This window comes from Lynx rufus, unplaced genomic scaffold (genome assembly GCF_022079265.1).
Source record: "Lynx rufus isolate CCGP_SWC_20201006 ecotype Redwood Valley unplaced genomic scaffold, mLynRuf1.p SCAF_43, whole genome shotgun sequence".
In the NCBI taxonomy this organism is placed as follows: domain Eukaryota; kingdom Metazoa; phylum Chordata; class Mammalia; order Carnivora; family Felidae; genus Lynx; species Lynx rufus.
This window is the reverse complement of record NW_025814860.1, coordinates 2,187,774-2,208,146: the sequence shown is the minus strand read 5'-3', so window position 1 is coordinate 2,208,146 and position 20,373 is coordinate 2,187,774. Positions and strand designations below refer to the sequence as shown.

At 42.5% G+C, this 20,373-nt stretch overlaps 1 protein-coding gene across 1 annotated transcript; it reads right to left on the bottom strand.

Moving 5' to 3' along the window:
* Positions 1-4,650: 4,650 nt before the first annotated feature.
* Positions 4,651-7,456, bottom strand: LOC124525552 (small nuclear ribonucleoprotein Sm D1-like). The gene is given in 2 exon segments (XM_047098007.1): positions 4,651-4,876; positions 4,879-7,456. Coding segments are annotated over 2 exon segments (345 nt in total). The 5' UTR covers positions 5,051-7,456; the 3' UTR covers positions 4,651-4,703.
* Between the last annotated feature and the right edge of the window lie 12,917 nt (positions 7,457-20,373).

Below are 20,373 nucleotides of genomic sequence, written 5' to 3'. Positions count from 1 at the left end.
AATGATTGATATGTATGTATGTATTGCCATTTTATTACCTGTTTTCTTGTGGTTTCTAATGATTTTCTCCGATCCTTTCTTGTCTGTCTTTCATGTTTTGCTGATTTTCTTTGGTGATACATTTGATTTCTTTATCTTTATTCTTAGCATATTTATGACTGGTTTTAGTATATGGTTACTGTTAGGTATTTATATAACCTCTTCTGCATTTAGCAGTTTGTATTAAGTTGATGGTCATTTACCTTTGAACCCATTATTTTCTCCTCCCTAGGCTTTTGGTAGATGTTATTATATTTCAAATCCATTTCTCTGAGTTCCTTAACTGATTTTTTACAGAAATATTCATGTTTTACTTGATTTGTGTCTTTTACCTTTATACTGTCACTTTTGGTCTCTCCCTTCCACTCAAAGAGTCCCTCTTAATATTTCTTACAGGATTGGTTTAGTGGTACAAACATCTTTAGTTTTTGTTCGGGAAAGTCTGTGTCTCCTTCCATTCTGAAGGATAGCCTTACTGGATAGAATATTGTTGGCTGCTGATTTTTCCATTCAGCACTTTGAATATGTGATGTCACTAGCTTCTGGCTTACCAAGTTTCTGTTCAGAAATCTGTAGCTAGCCTTATGGGTCTTGCCTTCTAAGTTAAGGTCTCTTTTGTCTTGCTCCTCTTAAGAGTTTTTCTTTATTGTCATTGTAATTTGCAAGTTTGCTTACAATGTGTCTGGGTGTTGGCCTGATTTTGTTGATTTTGATGGGAGTTCTCTAGTCTCTGGGATGTGGATGTTTGTTTCCCTCCCCCAATTAGGGAAGTTTTCAGCTATTATTTCCTCAAATAAATCTTCTGCCCCCTTTTCTCTTTCTTCTGGGACTCCTACAATATGAATATTACTACGTTTGCTGTAGTCACTGAGTTCCCTTAGTCTCATCTCACGTTGCAGAATTCTTTTCTCCCTCTCTGGTTCAGTGTGATTAATTTCCATTACTCAGTCTTCGAGGTCACTGGTTTGTTCCTCTGCTTCTTCCATCCCTCTATTCGTTCCAGCAAGCATGTTTCTCCTTTATTGTGTCCTCAGTGTCTACTGTGTTTTATCTTATCTCTATGTCAGGGGTCTCACTCTTCTACTCATTTTGCAACTCCAATGAGTATCCTTATGATCATTGCTTTAAATTCTGTATCAGGTATATTACTTATATCTCTTTGGCTTAGATCTCTGGCTGTGGCTTTGACTAGGTCTTTCATTGTGGACAAACACCTCAGTGTGTCCAGTATGTCTTCCCTCTGGCTCTATTTCTCTGTGTTAAGAAAGTCAGCTGTGCCTTCTGATCTTGAAATTAATGACTGTATGAAGAAGAGGTCCTGGAGTCCTCAGTAGTGCACGTCTCCATTTATAGGACCTGGACCTTCAGGAGGATATCGTATGGGTATTGCTCACTCCCTGCTGTTGTGTCTGGGTTACTTTTCCTTTCAGTGCAGGTGTCTGCACTGATTGCATGCCTGTTGTGGGCTGTGCTTGCTCTCAGTGGTATTAGTGGGACCCAGGCAGGCCAGCTGTGGGGTGGTATGCCCACTGGGTAACTTGGGAGCAGGGCAGGAGTGTTAGCAAAATTGCACAAGGCTACTAGTCTATGCCAGATTTCCCAATATCCTTTGGTGGCTGGGAGCTGTGGACCAGCGGTGGAAGCTAGAGGCTTGAGGATATGCACAGAGCATGTCTGTGCCTGGGGACATGTGGCTGGGTGAGACAGATGAGGGTGCCTGGATGTGCACAGCTGGGTGAGGTGCAGATGTGCACAGCATACTGTGGCAGCTATGCATGCTTGTCGGACAGGGTGCCGTTGTGGTTTTAAGAATGTTTGCCCTGAGATCAGGAGGCTTGGTGTGGTGAGTCCCCCAGTGAACCCCTGGGACTGGCGCACTGCTAACAGGTTAGGTAGCAAGTGTCGGTGCAGCCTCACCCACTGGTGGGTGCTTCTATGCTTATTCTGGGAGGCTAGGGGAGAAGAATGGTGCCTGTGAGCTCCCTCATTGTTGAAGTCCTCCAACACACTCAGGAATCAGCATGAATACATCTGTCTCCTGTTGCCTCGGCATTGTGTAAAATGCCATGTACACATTGCCTCTCTACACAGGCAGGGACCTGGCTAGCACTCATCCTCCTGGATCACCCAGTGCTGGGTCAGCTGACCTCCAAAGCTCCTGGATCTAAACTCAAGGAAATTCAGCCGATCTGGGTTTTAATGCCAAATGTTATGGAGATTAGTCTTCTCTGTGTGAGCTCCCTGGTGTGAGGGCTCACTTTCTCTGCCCTCTCTGCAGGCAGCCAGCCTCCACCTTTCTGACCTTCCTAACCTTTCTGATGCAGCTTCTCTCTACTTCAGTGTGGAGTTTGTTCTGCCAGTCTTTGGATCGCTCTCTGGTTCATGGACTTGGATGTGGATGTTATGTAGTTGAACACATGGGACAGGGTGAGCTCAGGGTCCTCTTACTCTGCTATTATTAAGTTTTTAAATGTCTTATTATTTTCTATTTTTGAGACATGGGCAGGCAGACTCATATCACCCATGCACTTCAGGATTTGAAAGGAACTTTCCAACATGTGCTTCTAGTATTTTATGTTTTGAAACTCTCTTTAATGAAGGATAATTTACATATAACAAATAGCCTCAAGTTAAAGGGTATAATTTGGTGAGACATGAGGGTACAGGACCATGGGTACAGGACCATGAAATCATATGGTTTCTCCCTAAACCTTCCATCACGATCCCTTTGTGTCTAACGTCATGTTGCTTTTGAAGTAAGGACTACTTTTTTTTTTCCAGATATTGCCCAGGTGTCTGAAAGCCTGCATTGGGGTACCTCCTTTTCCAATAGTCTATATTCCCATAAGTATTGCAGTCGGTCTACTTTGGACTTTTGCTTCTATTGTATCTCTCTGTATGTTTACATACTTTTGTTGCACCACTTTAATGATGAGACCTTCATCATCACTGTAATTTTCACTAAATGGTATGAGCTGCAGTTCCATTTATGACAAAGTGCAGGTTTCCTGTGTTAGGTATGCAAGAGCAAGCCAGATATCCTGAGCACTTGAGCTGAGAATGTCACTGTCTTTTTGCCAGCCCTCTTCCTTTCCCTTGAAGACAAGAATCTCCTTTTGTTCACACAGAAATGTGGGTGAAGTCAGTAGAAAACACTGCCTTCTCTCCTCTTCCCTTTATCTCTCAAACTCCTCTTCACTACCTTCTGCCTTTCCCTTTCTCTGACTCAATCTCCCAGGCCCACTGCTCCACTCCAGCCATAATCAGGGTGTCCTACAGCTGCTGGCCTCTGCCCTGTCCATCCCTCCGTGAGAAATCTGGAGTAGGATTATGGAGTTCACAGGACTGATCAAGAAATATGTGATCCTCAGAGCCCTCCTGCACAAGGTTGCTGTCTGTGGAGACATGGCATCCTGGGTGAGGATCTGAGTCTATGTGTAGCCTCCTCACTCATCTCCCACAGTCACTGCTGGTCCCTGATCCTTACCCACCATTACAAATCAGCCATATTCTAGGGTCAGGAACCTATCTGACCCGAAGCACCAGGAGTCAGTGAGAATTTCTAAAATAAATGAGCACAAGGACCCCATGCATCTAGATATAGGAAATTACCATCACCCCAGAAAACTCGGGCTCCTCTGCACAAAGGGTGATCTTGCTACTATCCTCCATCACCTCAATTTCTGCTAGTTTGTTACCTGTGTGTATACGAACCGCACTGTGTGCATTTGATGGGGAGTGAGAGTAGGTCCTCCTAGAAGCAAACACTGAAACAGAGACAGAACAGTGAAAGTAGTATTAAGGGATACTAAGAAAAACAAAGTGGAGAGCGCAGGGTGGGCAGAGAAAGCATGCAGGCAGATCTGACACATTTTTTAAGATATATAATCACCATACTCTGTCAGCTCACACAGTCCTCTTCAAATTTCAAAATAGTTGTCATATAAGGCAGTGAGATTTATGAGATTTGGGGTTATTTCCCTATGGTCATATGTTTTCCTACCTGCATTCCCTCTTCGATAGTTAATCTGTGGCCTGAGATGAACACTTTAGAGTGTGGATGCATCTGCGAGTCTATATGTAATGGAATATGATTGTCTTCAGATCTCAGATGTAGAACTCTGATATACACATTCTCGTAATTATCGTTTTCTTTCTTTGCCTGGTAGGGCCTGAATTTTAATAGAAAAAGCATGCCTTTGTCTTATTGTTTAAAATGGCGATTCCCAATCCCTTGGCTGAGGTGTTAACAGTCTTAGTTTAATGAACTTCCGTGACCATGTTTTTTTTTTTTCCTGAAGTACCAAAATGAACTTATTATTTCACTTGTAGGCAGGTTCTACAGAATGGAGTCAAAGTAAAACAATAAAATGCATATTCAGTGCATGTGAAATAGGTACATATTCTACATACATTCATACAAAAACTTTAGTTCAAAAATTAAAAGTCTGATCTAAAATGAAATCAGTCTGTGATTGCCTAGTAGAAATGCTTAGCTCCTACTATGTAAATATCATGAACCTATATGAACTATTAAAATTTGACAGTCAGTAGACAACTGTGTCCTACATTTATGTTTATTAAAAACTGACATAAACAAACAAAGCCTGTACAAAAAATATTCCAAATTACGTATCACTTTGAAATAGTAATCTTGAGAGACATTATCGCCTAGGACCCCCTCTTCCTCTACCCCTACCACGTCCTCTTCCTCTTCCTCGGCCTGCAACAGCTTCCCTTTTCTTAGATTTCACCTTCGGTTCAACATCCACAAGTAGTGTATCCAGAGGTAAGCTGTCTGGCAGTATAAAATATCGAATGTTATTTCCTCGAATACCAGTGTTTCCAGTTATACTGGTTCTCTATCCTTCAAAGTCATTTTCACTGCTTTAAGATGTGTATTCATGCTGACATCTACATCTGTGATTGTTCCATGGACCTGTGTTCCATTCTTTAATTCAATGGTTACGGTTTCATGACTCAATTTCATCAAAAATCTTACGAGCTTCATCCTAGTGGTGCCGGCACTCTTTCAGTCGGATAGCGCACAAAACGCAACCACCCAAGTCCAAAAAGCCTAGGAGTATGACCGTGACCATCTGTTTTTGATGATCATTTGTGTAGAGATATCTTAATTGAAACTGTGAGAAGGGTGAGTGGACATTTCAGACATTTGCAGATGCATTCTGCGTTAAATGTCTTCTTTTTATTATGCCCTTAGAAACAAATATTACCTCTGTTTCACAGATAACACAGCTCAGGCTCTGTGTAGGTCCCAGTGAGAATTGGTATTCGGGCTGAGACAGCAGGAACACAGGTAAATCCTCGGGATATCGTGAGAAAAGTTTAAGGAGATAGATGCAAAGCTGTAGTCGGGGTGATGTCAGGGGTCCAGCAGGGGTGGCATCTGGCCAGCCCTGAATTGTAGGTTGACCGAGGCTGAAGGCTAATGCAGGCTCTCAGCTGATCTAGATCCGGTCTTCACTTTTAGTCTCACTGAGGGATGTGAACTTAGGCAGACAAGGATTTCCTTAAGACCAAGCTAAATTTCCTATATGTCCAGGGCACTTTCTCACCCATAAATATCCAGAACCTTCAGACAACACAGGGAGACAACAACCTTTTTAGATGATCACCTAGGTGCACTTTGACAAAAATGACATTTCGGAGATGAACCCTGCACTGTGCACTGACAGTGATCCCACATAGCAGCTCCGTGTGGAACTCATGCTCCCTGCTCAGGCTGTGGTCAGGAATGGCCTGCAACTGCATCTCACTGACCCCAAGACTCTCCCCTCTTCACCTCCTCAAACTCTGCTTACTGTCCTCAATTTCCCTTCTATTCCTGTGTGATTCAAGTTTCCCCCATTCCTTCACTGGTGCTTCCAGGTGGTGAACACAAGGTCTGTGTTGTATAATGCATGTGCCCCATTTCACACAGGACACCTGAGGCACCTACACTTAGGGGTGCATCTCATCCTTCACAGAACTCAAAACATTGTGTCTGTAAAGTGTGCACAACTACTCACGATACATCTGCCTTTGTGTAAAAACCCTCTTTCTTTTTGACAAGAGAAACCTATAGCTGACCTCATTACATGGAAAATGACACAGCACATTGTACATACATCCTGAGAAGCTTGAGATATGTTACACTGTCCTCAGGCAGGTTTGCAATTGAATTGCCAAGCCCTCACAACCATCTCTACGACATTCCCACCAAGTCTTTCCCGAAAAAGATGAATATGCTTTACAAGTCCCTCATCCACTTCAGGTCATCTTACCAAATGGAGGAGGTGGGGGGGGGTGGTCATAGCCCATGACTGGTGATGAAGGATGTTCCATAGGGTAGGACATGCAAAGCGGTGGTGGGTAAGGACCAGGCTCTCTTATATACATAATGGCCCACAGAACATAAATTAAAGGTACAATGTTTACAAGGCTGTGTCATCCCCCTCTTTCCGAATAGTAGGATTAGCATTCTCATTTTTTCAGTAGAGCATTTAGATGCTGAGCCTTAAGAGAGAAATTTGGAATTCAGTTTTGAGAGTAGACAGCCATCCAAGAAAGCCTTGTAATTGGCTCTTAGTTTTAGGTTGTGAGAGATTGTGGATGCCTTCAGTCTGCCTGGGTCCAGATGTGGGCCTTGTTCTGAGAACAGCTGAGCTAAATACATAACCTGAGTTTGAGCAAACTGCAGTTTTTCTTTGGAGACTTTATGGGCTTAAGTTGTAAAACAAAAAGTTTTCCCAGAGGGGTGCTGTCTTCGTGTGAAGAGGCATGAGCAGGGAAGCAGAGAAACAAATCATCTACACATTGTAACAAAGTAGAGCCTGCAGAACACTTTCCATCATCCAAATCAGCCTTTAAGGTTTGTGGGAAACATGAAGCACTCTGTGAAACCCAGGGAGGTTGCAGTCCAGATGTATTGTCATTCATTCCCTGCAAGTGAAGGCAAAAAGATACCGGCTATCCTTATAAACTGGAATGCTAAAAACTACACCACATAGGTCAAGTACATTGAAAACTTTGCTTTCAATGGGAGTCGATTGTAGGTTAGAGTGTGAAGTTTGGGAAGAAGGGGATGTCAAGGGATTACAGTGCTACTTATTTCTCGGAGGTCTTGGACAAAATAATATCCTCAGCAGTTGGGTTTTCTCACAGGTATAATAGAGGTGTTATATGGACTACTGCAGGGGATCATGAGGCCATGAGCCTTGTAACATTCTATTGTGTTGATGCGTTGAAGGCCTTCTTAAATTATAGAATATTGATTAATTCTAGGGAGAAGTTTTGTAGGATCGATTTGAATCTTGACGGGGGGTACACTGTGAATTCTGCCAAGATCATTTGAAGATTTTGCCCATAACGAGGATGGGAGCTGATCCAATAGGAATAAATGATCAGTACCTCCAGACTCAGCTGTAGGACCAGCAGAGACATGGCACAGAAAAGGTGCCAAAGGATCCTGTTATCCCTTTTTGCTATTTTGGTTACTGCTGTCAAATTCTAGAATTATTTTTCCCTTTTGGGCAAAAGAAATTCCAGCATGGTATTTTTCTAAGAAATCGCAGTCCAGGTAATCAATACGGGTCAAAGAACTAAGGAGAATAGGGTGTATATCTCTCAAAGGGCCTTGATCAAAGGGAATAGGTTCAGAGGTAGGAACGTGTTGAAATCTAATAGATCCCCCCTAATTGAGCTGTTTTTGTACCCCGAGGCTAAGGCTGCTTTATAGCACTCGGGTTAGTTGCAGCTTCAGTAAAGACAGAGATACATTCATTCCCAATCTGGAGAGTAGTTTCTCCAAAGAGATTAAGACGGAGGTTTGGGAAGGGCTCCGTGGTTCCTTGGAATCCCATCTTTGGGAATTGGGAGGACATTGAAAAGGTTGGAAAGAGGGCTGCAGGGCCTTGAAGCTCTTAAATTTATAACCATCTTTTTTCAATGTCCTAGTTCTTGCAGTCACAGCAGGAATTAGACTTCTAGTTTCGGGGGGTCTTTATTTGCTGGAGTTGAGCATTGAAAATTTAACAGTCTTTCCACTAGATGACTCATCTTGGGTCTGAGCAAAGTGATTTTCCAGGTTAATTAAACCTGGAGTGGACATAGTTTCCCATTCTATTCTTGGTCCTTTTAACTAAAAGGGAAAGGTCCCAGACTAGCACATTAATAAACATAGATCTAAAGGAGGAGCAGAGTTAATTAAAGACAATTTAGAGTCAAAGGTGATAATCGTGAACAGATTCATGAGGCTTTTTTGGTATAAGACTGAACTTTCTTTCAACCTTCAGGCTTAGGAAAAGCCGTTAAAATTGTTCAGTGGAGGGGCATCTGGGTGGCTCAGTCGGTTAAGCTCTTTATCTTGTTGAGGTCCCAATAGTTCATTTTTGCTTTTATTTCCCTTGCCTCCAGAGAGATGTCAAGTTAGTAGTTGCTGTGGCCAAGGTCAAAGAGGTTTTTGCCAGCTTTCTCCTCTAGGATTGTGATGGCTTCCTGCGTTACGTTTAGGTCTTCCATCCGTTCTGAGTTTGCTTTTGTGTATGGTGTAAGAAAGTGGTCCAGTTTTATCCTTTGCATGTCACTCTCCAGTTTTCCCAGCACCATTTGCTGGAGAGACTTTTTTCCATTGGATATTCTTTCCTTCTTTGTCAAAGATTAGTTGGCCATACGTTTGTGTGTCCGTTTCTGGGTTCTCTATTTGTTTCCGTTGATCTATGTATCTGCTTTTGTGCCAGTACCATACTGTGTTGATGATTACAGCTTTGTGATACATCCTTAGGTCCGGACTTGTGGTACCTCCATTCTCCTTTCTTTGTCAGGATTGCTTCGGCTATTTGGGGTCTTTTCTGGTTCCATATAAATTTTAGGGATTTTGTTGTAGCTCTATGAAGAATGCTGGAGTTATTTTGATAGGGATCACACTGAATATGTAGATTTCTTTGGGTAGTGTCAACACTTTAACAATATTTGTTCTTCCAATCCATGAGCATGGAATATTTTTCCATTTTTTTGGTGTCTTCTCCAATTTCTTTCATAAGCTTTCTATAGTTTTCAGTGTATGGATTTTTCACCCCTGTGGTTAGGTTTATCCCTAGATATTTTATGGTTTTTGGTGCAATTGTAAACAGAATCAATTTCTTGATTCTCTTTCTGCTGCTTCTTTACTGGTGTATAGGAATCCAACCGATTTCTGTGCATTGATTTTATATTCTGCGACTTTGCTGAATTCATGGATCAGTTCTAGCAGTGTTTTTGGTGGAATCTTTTGGATTTTCCACAAAGAATATCTTATCAACTGCAAAGACTGAAATTTTGACTTCCTCCTCGCCAATTTGGCTGCCTTTTATTTCTTTGTGTTGTCTGATTGCTGAGGCTAGGATTTCCAACACTACGCTGAATAAGAGTGGTGAGCATGGACATCCTTGTCAGGTTCCTGACCTTAAGGGGAAAGGTCTCAGTTTTTCCGCATTGAGTGTGATATTAGAAGTGGGTCTTTTGTATCTAGCTTTCATGATCTTGAGGTATGATCCTTCTATGCCTCCTTTCTTGAGGGTTTTTATCAAGAGAGGATGCTGTGTTTTGTCAGATTCATTCTCTGCATCTATTGAGAGGATCAAGTGGTTCTTTTTCTTTCTTTTATTAATGTTATGTATCATATAGGTTGATTTGCAGATATTGAACCAGCCTTGCATCCCAGGCATAAATCCCACTTTGTCGTTGTGAATAATTCTTTTAATGTATTGTTGGATATGCTTGGCTAGTATCTTGTTGAGAATTTTTGCATCCATGTTAATCAGGGAAATTGGTCTGTAGTTCTTTTAAGTGGGGTCTTTGTCTGGTTTTGGAATCAAGGTAATGCTGGCCTCAGAGAATGAGTTTAGTAGCTTGTCCTCCATTTCTATTTTTTGGGAAAGCTTCAAAAGATTAGGTGTTAACTCTTCTTTAAATGTTTGGTAGAGTTCCCCTGGAAAGCCACCCGGTGGCCCTGGACTCTTGGTTTTGGGAGATTTTTGATTAGTAATCCACTTTCTTTACTGGTGATGGGTCTATAAAAATGTTCTATTTCTTCCTGTTTCACTTTTGGTAGCTTATATGTTTCTGGAAATTTCTCCATTTCTTCTAGATTTCCCAATTAAATGGCATATAATTACTCATCATATTCTCTTAAGATTGTTTTTTTTATTTCTGCAGTGTTGTGATCTCTTTCATTCTTAACTGTATTTATTTGGGTCCTTTCCTTTTTTTGTTGTCATAAATCTGGCTAGGTTTTTATCAATTTTGTTGCTTCTTTCAAGGAACCAGCTCCTGGTTTTACTGATCAGTTCTGTTTTCTTGACTTTGGTATCATTGGTTTCTGCTCAAATCTTTATTTTTTCCCTTCTTCTGCCTGTTTTGGGCTTTATTTTCTGTTCTTTCTCCAACTCTTTAATGTGTAAGGTTAGGTTGTGTATTTGAGACCTCCTTCTTTAGGAAGGCCTGGATTTCTATATACTTCCCTCTTATGACTGTCTTTGCTGCATCCCAGAGGTTTCAGGCTGTTGTATTATCATTTTCATTGGCTTCCGTGTACGTTTTAATTTCCTCCTTAATTTCTTGGTTAGCCCATTCATTCTTTAGTAGGATGTTCTTTACTCTCAAAGTTTTTGTGGGGTTTCCAACTTTTATCTTATGGTTGATTTTGAGATTCATAACATTGTGATCTGAAACTATGCATGGTATGATCTTGATCCTTTTATACTTGTTGAGAGCTGATTTGTGACCCAGTAAAGTAATCCATTCTGGAGAATGTTCCATGTACACTGAAGAAGAATGTGTATTCTTCTCCTTTAGGAAGAAATGTTCTGAATATGTTAAGTCCATCTGGTCCAGTGTGTCATTCAAAGCCATTGTTTCCTTGTTGATTTTCTACTTAGATGATCTGTCCATTGTTGTAACTGGGGAGTTGAAGTCCCCTACTATTATGGTATTATTATCAAAAAGTGTCTTTGTGTTTGTGATTAATTGATTTATATATTTGGGTGCTCTCACGTTGGGGGTTTAAATGTTTACATTTGTTAGCTCTTCTTGGTGGGTAGTCCTCTTAATTATGATATAATGCCCTTCTTCATCTCTTTGCACAGTCTTTATTTTAAAATCTAGTTTGTCTGGGGGCGCCTGGGTGGCGCAGTCGGTTAAGCGTCCGACTTCAGCCAGGTCACGATCTCGCGGTCCGGGAGTTCGAGCCCCGCGTCAGGCTCTGGGCTGATGGCTCAGAGCCTGGAGCCTGTTTCCGATTCTGTGTCTCCCTCTCTCTCTGCCCCTCCCCCGTTCATGCTCTGTCTCTCTCTGTCCCCCCAAAAAATAAATAAACGTTGGGAAAAATAAAAAATAAAAAAAAAAAAGTTTAAAATCTAGTTTGTCTGATATCAGTATGGCTACTCGCTGTTTCTTTTGGCGACCATCAGCATGATAGATCCCCTTACTTTCTATCTGAAGGTGTTCTCAATCACCTTACTTTCAATCTGAAGTTGTCTTTAGGTCTAAAATGGGTCTCTTGTAAACAGCCTATACAGAGATTTTATTTTCTTATCTGTTCTCATACCCTACGTCTTTTGATTGGAGCGTTTAGTCCATTGACATTTAGAGTGAGACCTGAAAGATATAAATTTATTGCATTGTGTTGCCTGTAGAGTTGGAGTTTCTGATGGTGGTCTCTGGTCCTTTCTAGTCTTTGTTGCTTTTGGTCTTTCTGTTTCATCTTTTCTCCCCTCAGAGAGCCCCCTTAACATTTCTTGCAAGGCTGGTTTAGTGGTCACAAACTCCTTTAGTTTTTGTTTGTCTGGAAAACCCTTTATTTCTCCCTTATCTTGAATGACAGCCTTGCTGGAAAAAGAATTCCTGGCTGCATATTTTTCCGATTCAGCACGGTGAATATATTCTGCCACTCTTTTCTGGCCTGCCAAGTTTCTGTTTACAGGTCTGCTGTCAACCTGACCTGTCTTCCCTTGTAGATTAAGGACTTTTTTTCCCTTGCTGCTTTCATATTTCTTTCCTTTCCTGAATTTGACTATGATATGCCTTTTTGATGGTCGGTTTTTGTTGACTCTAATGGGAGTTCTCTGTGCTCCTTGGATGGTGATGTCTGTGTCCGTCCCAGATTAGAAAAGTTTTCCCCTACAATTTGCTCACATAAACCTTCTGCCCCTTTTTCTCTCTTTTCATCTTCTGGGACTCCTATGATTCAGATGTCATCCCTTTTTTTCTAAGACTGATTTCTCTACTTCTTGCATTATGCTCTTTTGCCTTTGTTTCCCTATTTTTTCATGCTTACTTATTATCCATAATTTTGTCTTCTGTAATGCTGATTCACGACTCCACTTTGTCCACTTTTTCCACCATGGCATCCATTCAAGATTGCATCTCGGTTATAGTAGTTTTAATTTCATCCTAACTAGATTTTACTTCCTTTATCTCCACAGGAAGGGAAATGGATTCTATGCTTTTCTCAGCCTGTGCTAGTATTCTTATTATTGTGGTTCTAAATTCTAGTTCAGACATCTTACCATATCTTTGTTGAATAAGCCCCTGGCTGCCATTTCTTCCTGTTCTTTTAGTTTGAATTCCTTCACTTTGTCATTTTGGAGGAAGTAAAAACATTAATAAAATAAAAATTAAATTAAAAAATTAAAAACACAAAAAATCAAGTAAAGGTAGCTATATCCTACGTGTGTTTCAGTCTGGTGGTTGAAAGAAGTTTGATAGAATAGAGGAATAAAGGAAATAAGTGAAAAAAAATTTAAAAATTTAAAAAAGTAAGAAAAAGTTTAAAAATTTAAAATAAATATATACAACAAAATAGAATAAAATTAAATGAAGAAATTAAATAGAATAAAAATATTTACCAAAAAATTTTTTAAAACATGGTAAGACTAATTTTTTAAAAAAGGAAAATAAAAATATTTTTTTCCTTCCTGTATGCAAGAAAAAGAAAAGAAAGGTGGAAAAGGAAAAAAAATCGAACGCATGAACCAGCAGACAGAATGAAATCTGCATCAAGTTACATTCAGTTTCCCCTAGAACTCCAACTATGAAGCACTCTGTAATCCATACTCTAAGCAGGCAAAGACGTTTGTGGTCATCCTCTAGGGCATGTGCTTAGAGGGCACAGTTGAGCAGGGCTTGATATAATGGCTCCATTTTCCACTAGGTGGTGCTGCTTTGCTTACTGGGCTGGATTATTGTGGCATGTGAGCACGTGCATGCACATGCATGAGACAGGTGAAACTGGCATCACCCAGCTTCCTAGTTTCTGGCACAGGAACCCTGTGCTCTCACCCACCCGCAGTCAGGTACTCCTCCTTTGTCTCTGGCTTCCATCCACTCCCCACTTCTACACTGTCCATGTCCAAGCGGTCAGCCTGCCAGGTGGCACCTTTCTCTATCGAATTTTATCTCACATGGGGTTGTGTTTCCAAACCCCTCACTTCTGAGAACTCTGCTGCTTGGACCCACTCCGACCATCTGGGGAAGGGTCTCACTGAGCAATGGCTGGATGCTAGCTTACCCCAGAAAATGTTCATGCGATCCTTGTAGTGGCAAAGGTTCAGAGATTATGGCAAATTACAACACATAGCTGGCACCAGGTTTCACTCCACTCTGGCATCTTTGTTCTAATACCAGGAAATATGGCTGCTCTCCAGGGTCCGCTGGGACCTTTGCCTGTGGGGAGGCTGTATGGCCTCTACCAAATGCCCTCCAAGCAGGGGAACCACTTCTCCACATGTGGCCCACAGACCCCTCAGGTCTCACTCTCTGCTATTGGGGATTCACCCATCCCACCAGAGCACCGCCAGGTATTGAGCTCTGGAATTTCCAACTCTGTGCTCCCCTGTTTACAGAGTCCTAATGGTATTGAAACCCTCTCCTTTCTCCCCATCAATGGGGAGATTTCTGTTTGGGGACCAGATTTCTTGTTCAGTCCCTTATGGGTGTTTCCACTTTCTCTCAAGCAGCTTTCAGGGGAGTGTTTTTCCTGTTCTTTCCCAATGCACCACACTCTCCCCCAGTTTCTCTGGCCTCTCTCCCCCAAAACAGCTCCTTACCATCCGTGGCTTCTCTCTCCCCCACATAACCTCTCTGCACCACGTACCTGCCAAGTCCTGTGGCTCAAATAATGCACATTGTTGTGTTAATCCTCAGATAAATTTCCGAAGTTTGCAAAAATGGTTTGGTGCTGATCTTGCTGCATTTCAAGGATGAGAGAAGCTGAGACCTTCCATGCTACTCTGCCATCTTGGCCCCACCCCGAGAAGTTTCTGTTTCTCTAAATCTAGTTCAGGATGTTACCAGTGGGAGAGTTTTATGCAATATTTGGCCTAGCCCTCAGCAACAAGCATGTGAGCCAACTGATAAAAATCTGAGAAACCAGGTTGGTAAGTTGGAATGAATATGTTAAATTGTTCAGCAAATGTATCATGGTCTTCAGTCACTTTAGGGTATGCTCTAACTCTGGCTTGAAATTCAGCTTTAGTCTTATGCACATAAAATACTTGGGGTCTGTTTATTTTGATGAATTCCCAATAGCTTATTTTTGCTTTTGATTCCTTTGCCTTAGGAGATGTATCTAGAAAATTGTTGCTGTAACTGATGTCAGAGAAATGACTGCCTGTGTTTTCTTCTAGGATTTGTATGGATTTGTCTTTAATCAATTTTGAGTTTATTTTTGTGTATGGTGTTAGAAAGTAGTCCAGTTTAATTATTTTATATGTAGCTGTCTAGTTTCCCCAGCAGAAGTTATTAAAAAGGCTTTCTTTTCCCTATTGTATATCCTTGTCTCCTTAGTCATAGATTGGCCATCTACCTGTGGGTTTATTTCTGGGTTCACTATTCTGTTCCATTGATCTATGTGTCTGTTTTTGATCTAGTACCATCCTGCTTTGATTACTACAGCTTTATAGTAGATCTTCAAATCTGGATTGTGCTATCTCCAGCTTTCTTCTTCTTTCTCATTATTGCTTTGGCTACTTGGGGTTTTCTGTGGTTCCATACGTATTTTAGGATTATTCTAGTTTTGCACAAAAATCCTTTTGCTATTTTGATAGGGGTTGCACTGAATCTGTAGATTGCTTTGGGTAATATGGACGTCCCAACAATGCTCATTATTCCAATCCATGAGCAGGGAATATCATTCCATTTGTGTTATCTGTGATTTCATCAGTGTTTTATAGTTTTCAGAATGCGTGTCTTTCACCTCTCATAAAGAACTTTTGCACTACAAAGGATACCATCATCAAAACAAAACACAACCTACTGAATGGGAGAAGGTATTTGCAAATGATATTGTGATAGGAGTTAATATCTAAAATATAAAAAGAAGTCCTACAATTCAACACCAAAAAACAACCCAATTAAGAAATGGACAGAGGACCTGAAAAGACACTTTTCCAAAGAAGTCATACTGATGGCCAACAGACATATGAAAAGATCAGATGCTCAATATCATTCATCAACAGAGAAATGCAAATCAAAACTGCATTGATACCACCTCAAACCTGTTACAATGGCTAAAATCAGTAACACAGAAAACAAGTGTTGGTGAGGATGTGGAGAAAGGAGAACCTCATACACTGTTGTTGGGAATTTAAGTTGTTACAGCCGCTGGGGAAAACAGTATGGTATTTATACGCTAAATTAATAACACAAATACCACATGACCCAATAGTACCCCTCTTGATCTTTACTCAAGGAAAAGGAAAACACTAACTAGAAAAGATACACACCGTTATGTTTATTGCAGCACTATTTACAATAGCCAAGATATGGAAGTAACCTTAGTGCCCATTAGTAGACAAAAGGATAAGGGAAAATGCATACGTACATGATGGAATAATATGCAGCTTTAAAAAGCATGAGATCATGCCATCTGAGACAACATAGAAGGACCCGCAGGGCATTATACGGAGTGAAATAAGTCATGCTGAGAAAGACAAATACCATATGATTCCACTCATAGATAGAATCTAAAATGATGAATAATAAGCAGAATCAGAACTATAAATACAAAGAATAAAATGATGGTTGCCAGATGGCTAGGGGGTCCAAAATGGAAGAAGGGGAGAAGGAGATACAGGCCTCCATTTGTGAATGGAGTAAGTCATGGGAATAAAAAGCAGAGCGTAAGGAATACTTATTATGATATTAATATAATATGTAATATAATATATAGTAATGTGATACTGTAATAGTGATGTAATGAGATAGGTGGCAGCTATGAGGTAGAGTCCCTCCCTAAGGAATGTGGTAGAGGACTTCTCAGAACAAAGGAAGGCAATATGGCCCCATGAACTCCCACACACATATGCATAGCTCTGACATAACTTTGTAACTTGGACTGGGTCCAATCAGACTATATGTGTCAGCACATATGGGAGACAAAGAAGTAGAAATTGCATAAAAGGCTACACCCCGCTGTACTCGGGGTTCAGTTTTTCGAGTATGAACCCACTGAGCCTGGGCAAGCACGACGCAAAAAATTGCTTCCGGGACAAAGAAAGCCTCAGTGTCCTGTCTCTGTGCGAGAATCCTGCTATATTTCTTGGGGGCTTGCTTGCGGGACTTGGGGATGGTGTGTTTCCACCTCCTTTATCACTGGGGTATGAACCTTGAATCACCAGGAGAAGTGACCTCGCCTGGTGCCAGCAGACCACTTGATTCTTAGGAGACTAGCACCTCCCGACCCACTGGGGCAAGGACCCCAGATGCACAACAGAACCTGGTGAGGCCCAGGAATCAGCTCAGGGAGCACGAGTGGTCAGACTGGTAAAAACCCAGGTTCGTTTGGTAGACCTGCCCCTAAGAGTCAGAAGGGGAGCCTGATCACCTCCCAGAGATGCCCGAGTAGTTCCATAACGAATAAGGAATGAAGCCGCAACTCTAAGGCCCTGGGCACCAGGCAACAGGCTGGAGTCACTCTATGACTGTGTGTGAATGAGATGGACAGTGGAAAGCTTCCGGCCTGATGAGGCAGCTAAAGCGAGTGCTGAATCCCAATCCGTGGTTCTCTGGTGACCAATATGGCTTAAGGCGGTGTCAGAATTCCTCGGGAGTCTTATCTGGGTCAGGACTTGATATTGGACCTGCCAATGCTAAGAGGTGCCTGAAATACCTTCTGGAGAATGGAGATTCCTGGTCTCCTGAGGCAGGCATTCAGTCAGTACTGTCTTAAAGTTCAATCTGTATTGTTAAAGGGAGGGTAAATGGTCAAAATTTCCTTATGTAAGCGTTGTAAGTTAGGTGCCAATCTTCTGGCCCATAAAGGGGCTGATAAAAGCAAGTTCTTGCAGACTTGCCCTCTGAGGGCTCTTCTCAGGAAAAGCCACCTGTGAGACCCTCATGCCCTCCTTATCCAGGATTGTCAGAGATGAAAAATCTTCCCCTCGAAAGGAAGACACATTCAATGTGTCTGTTGACTAAAATGCTTCATGGTGAATTTGATCCCATGAAGGTTCCATTTTCGTTGGAGTATCCTAAGCAAATAAAAAGACCTGAGAAAAGGTGCAGACAACCCTGATCAATATATAGAAGTGTTCCAAACCTATCCCAGGGTGTGGGGGAAGAAAAAGACACAGGCCATCCCTAGTAAAGAGGACTCTAACACTCTTTCACTGTTTTTCCTAATAGATTCCAGTTACTGTAACTGTATGTGGGGGCCTCTCGCTCATTCATCTCCTGGGTCAATGACTACGGTGATTAGAGCCAACTGTCTCTAGTTAGTCTACCTCAGATTGGAGGCTTTCAGGAATATTCCCAAGCTGCTGCCAAAACTCCTTTTAATCAGTGGAAGTTCTCGGGCTTCTCTAGCCCTACACGGACTGCCTAATTCCACTTGTTGGTGGAAAAAACCCTGACATCTGCTCATCTGTTCAAGTTGACAGACTTGAGGACCAGGAGACCTCTCTCTCTGCCCTCTAGGCTTTTATCTGCCTCAGGCTTTTAGGCAGAATCTTGCCTCTTCTGCCTTCCCCCCCTCCTCCTGTATCTGCACCACCTTCGGTGAGGCCTGCATAACTGGCTCCTATACCATCCTCAGTGCCTCAGGCACCATTGGTTTCTAATGGACCTTCTTCAATGAAACAATTGGTTTCATTGGACCTTCTAATGTCAGGGAGTGAAGAGCATTCCCTTAGGCCACCCAATTCAGATCTCCCCACCAGTGTCCCAGGTAAAAACTGACAATAGGGAACAATTGAGTGTCTTTTAAGTGGATGCAAGAGAAACTTAATTAGGTATATAAATGTAAGTTTGTTGGCTTAATTAAAAGTAGAGTTATGAGCATTAAATAGAAAACTTTATCTAGGTTTAATAAAGGTCAAATACGCTCATGTTATCTGTGTTGCAATTTGTTAGAAAAAAGGTAACTTAAAATGATGGTTAATTCTTTCTCAAAATTTTCATGGATAATTGTGAAGATAGCTCCCAAAGTATTTGGTAACCTGAAATGTATCAGTTTTGCTAGGATGAAAAATTGAAATTAAATTCATTGGACGTCTAGGTCTTTTCCAAACGAGATAAAGTGCTAAAGTGTTGACAATAGTCTTTGGATTCCAAGGCCAGATAAATATATGGGCCAACCTTCGGGTGGGCCTCAGGAAGCCTCTCAGGCAGCCCCCTTCTGCAAGGACATCTGGGCTTTGGATATTACATGGTGATATTCCACGTTCCAGGCTGAGTAATCTTGCTCCTCTTCTGGACACCAAGTGTAGGGTTAGCGTTCGAGATAGGGTTAGGGTTCAGTTGAGGGATCTGGTTAGGGTTAGGTCCCAGGAAAGCCCAGCGGCTGAACCCACAGCAGTGCACTTGTCTCCCCGAAGGGATGAGTGGAGGGCACAAGGGAGGGTGCCAGTCAAGATGAGTCTTTGGGTTCCAAGGCCACACAACTCTATGGGCCACTGGTCGGGTAGGCCTCAGTAATCCTCTCGGGCTGCTGCAGCTGGGCCTTGGAAATGACATGGTGATGTTCCAGGTTCTATGCTGAGTGATCCTGCATGGATTTATGACACCAGGCATGTGGTGTTGTCAGACTTTGGTATTGGGTCCCCGTGGGGAGAGAGCCTTAGCTAGGGTTAGGATTCGGTCCAGGGACGTTGCCAGGGCCGAAGGGACTCCAGTCTTGTGATCTCCCTCGAGGGATGAAGTGAGGGCCCATGCGATGGTGCGGGTCAAGTGTAGGGTTAGGATTGGAGATGGGGTTAGGTTTCGGTTGAGGGTTCTGTGTAGGCTTAGAGTAGGGTTACAGTTAAGTCCCAAGAGGCTCCTGATCCTGAATCCTCAGCAGTGCAGTTTTCTCCCCAAAGGGCTGAGTGGAGGGTACAAAGGAGGGTGCGAGTCAGGATTAGCCTTTGGGTTTGAAGGCCACACAACTCTATGGGCCATGGTTGGGTGGGCCTCAGGAATCCTCTGGGGCATCTGCAGACGTGCATTGGAACGATATGGTGATGTTCCAGGTTTTATGCCGAGTGATCTTGCACCGCTTCTGGACCCCAGGAGTGTGGGGTTGTCAGACTTTGGTATTGGGTCTTCCTGGGGAGAGAGCCTTAGCTATGGTTGGGGTTCCATCCAGGGACGTCGCCATGGCTGAAGCGACACCAGGCTCGTGATGTCCCTTCAGGGCTTAAGTGAGGGCCCATGTGAAATTGTGGGTCAAGTGTAGGGTTATGTTTTGAGATAGTGTTAGGGTTTGGTTGAGGGTTCTGATTAGGGTTACGTTTAGTGTTAGGTCCCATGAGACTCCAGACGCTGAACCCACAGCAGTGCATTTGTCTCCCTGAAGGGCTGAGTGGAGAGTACATGGAGTGTGCCAGTCAGGATCAGTTTTTGGGTTCCACGAACCAACAACTATATGGGCCACTGGTCGGGTAGGCCTCAGGAATCCTCTCGGGCAGCTGCAGCAGGGCCTTGGAAATGACATTGTGATGTTCAGGTTCATGCCGAGTAATCCTGCACTGGACCACAAGGGGTGTGGTGTTGTCAGACATTGGTATTTGTTCCCCATGGGGAGAGAACCTTATCTAGCATTAGGGTTTGGTCCAGTGACCTCACCAAGGCCACTGCGACTTCAGTCTCGTGATATCCCTCGCGGCCTCAAGTGAGGGCCATGTGACGGTGCGGGTCTAGTTTAGGATTAGGTTTTGAGATAGGGTTACAATTCGGTTGAGGATTCTGGTTAGGGTTATGGTTAGGGTTAGGGTTAAAGTTAGTATTAGGGTTAGGGTGAGGTCCCAGGAGGCTCCAGGCACTAAATCCACAGCAGTGCAGTTGTCTTCCTGAAAGGCTGAGTGGAGGACAAATATGAGG